Source organism: Hipposideros armiger, unplaced genomic scaffold, assembly GCF_001890085.2.
Source record: "Hipposideros armiger isolate ML-2016 unplaced genomic scaffold, ASM189008v1 scaffold_24, whole genome shotgun sequence".
Lineage (NCBI taxonomy): Eukaryota > Metazoa > Chordata > Mammalia > Chiroptera > Hipposideridae > Hipposideros > Hipposideros armiger.
Genome location: NW_017731374.1, coordinates 5,958,206 through 5,959,308, shown reverse-complemented (window position 1 = coordinate 5,959,308; position 1,103 = coordinate 5,958,206). Strand labels below are relative to the sequence as shown.

General features: G+C 37.5%; 1 protein-coding gene across 1 annotated transcript in view; it reads left to right on the top strand.

The window, feature by feature from the left end:
- The window catches only part of FKBP15 (FKBP prolyl isomerase family member 15), a 65,094-nt gene that overhangs the window by 13,276 nt on the left and 50,715 nt on the right, over window positions 1-1,103 (top strand). Inside the window, exon 4 of the mRNA XM_019635796.1 lies at window positions 495-641. Within this exon, the coding sequence (XP_019491341.1) occupies window positions 495-641 (147 nt within the window). The remainder of the gene's footprint in view (window positions 1-494; window positions 642-1,103) is intronic.

Here is a 1,103-nt window from a genome sequence, read left to right as displayed (position 1 = left end):
CCTTGAAGCTAGACAGATCTGGTATTGAATTTTGGCTTAACAGCTTACTGTCTGAGCTTGGGCTAGTTACTTAACTTCCCTAAGCCTCAGTTTTCTCATACGTAAAATGGGGATAATACTACTAACCTTATGAGGTTATTTTGGGGATTAAACAACACAATGCAAGTAAGGCACTTGCCAGAGTGTGCTTAATAAAGGATAGCTTTTATTTCTCTTTTAATGACATTATTCTGTTCCTCCCAGTTTCTCTCATCATCTAAGATAAATATATTTCATCCATCTCTGGATATGCTGGCTTTTACAAATGAATTTAGAAGCAGATTCTATATATTCTTACAACCAATGTGGGGGAGAGATGATAGTTGAACTTGAGCTCGCTCCAGAAGTCCAGACCTGAAAGTGTAGATGAGTGAAACCCAATGATCCTGTACGTCACTTTTTCTTATGAAGAGGTTTGTATCTGATGAGCTTTTCCCCTTCTCTGATTCCTAAAGGGCTGGGAGGATGGAATGCTGGGCATGAGAAAAGGAGAGAAGCGGCTGCTTATCATCCCTCCAGCCTGCGCTGCTGGCTCTGAAGGGGTAATAGGATGGACTCAGTCAACGGATTCAATCCTGGTGTTTGAGGTGGAGATTAGGCGAGTGAGTAAAATTGTGCTGTGTTGTGTTTGATGAGCCCTCTTTGCTAGTTAAGTGAACTGAATAAGTATGTTTGAAAAGCAAATTGTAAAGACTTTTTTTTTTTTTAAGTAGAAATGATAGAGTTGGAAAGAGCAACAGCTTTGGAATCTAAAGATGAAGGTTTATGGCCTTCCTGGCTCTCTATTCAGAATTTAGGTGAGGTCTTGACTGAGCAAATCACTTCTCTACACTAACTTTTTAATTTTATTCTTAAAATAGTGATTCCTACCCACTTTGCTTCCCTTTTGATGTAATAATCCCATGGCTACAAATTTATCCTATCAATATATTCACATAAGTATGTAGAGATGTCTATATATTAGTAGGTATATATAGTTTCCTCTCTTTGCCACATTGTAATAGTAAAAAACTGGGAACAACAAAGTGTCTATTATTAAGAGACTGGTTAAGTTATGATTTTTT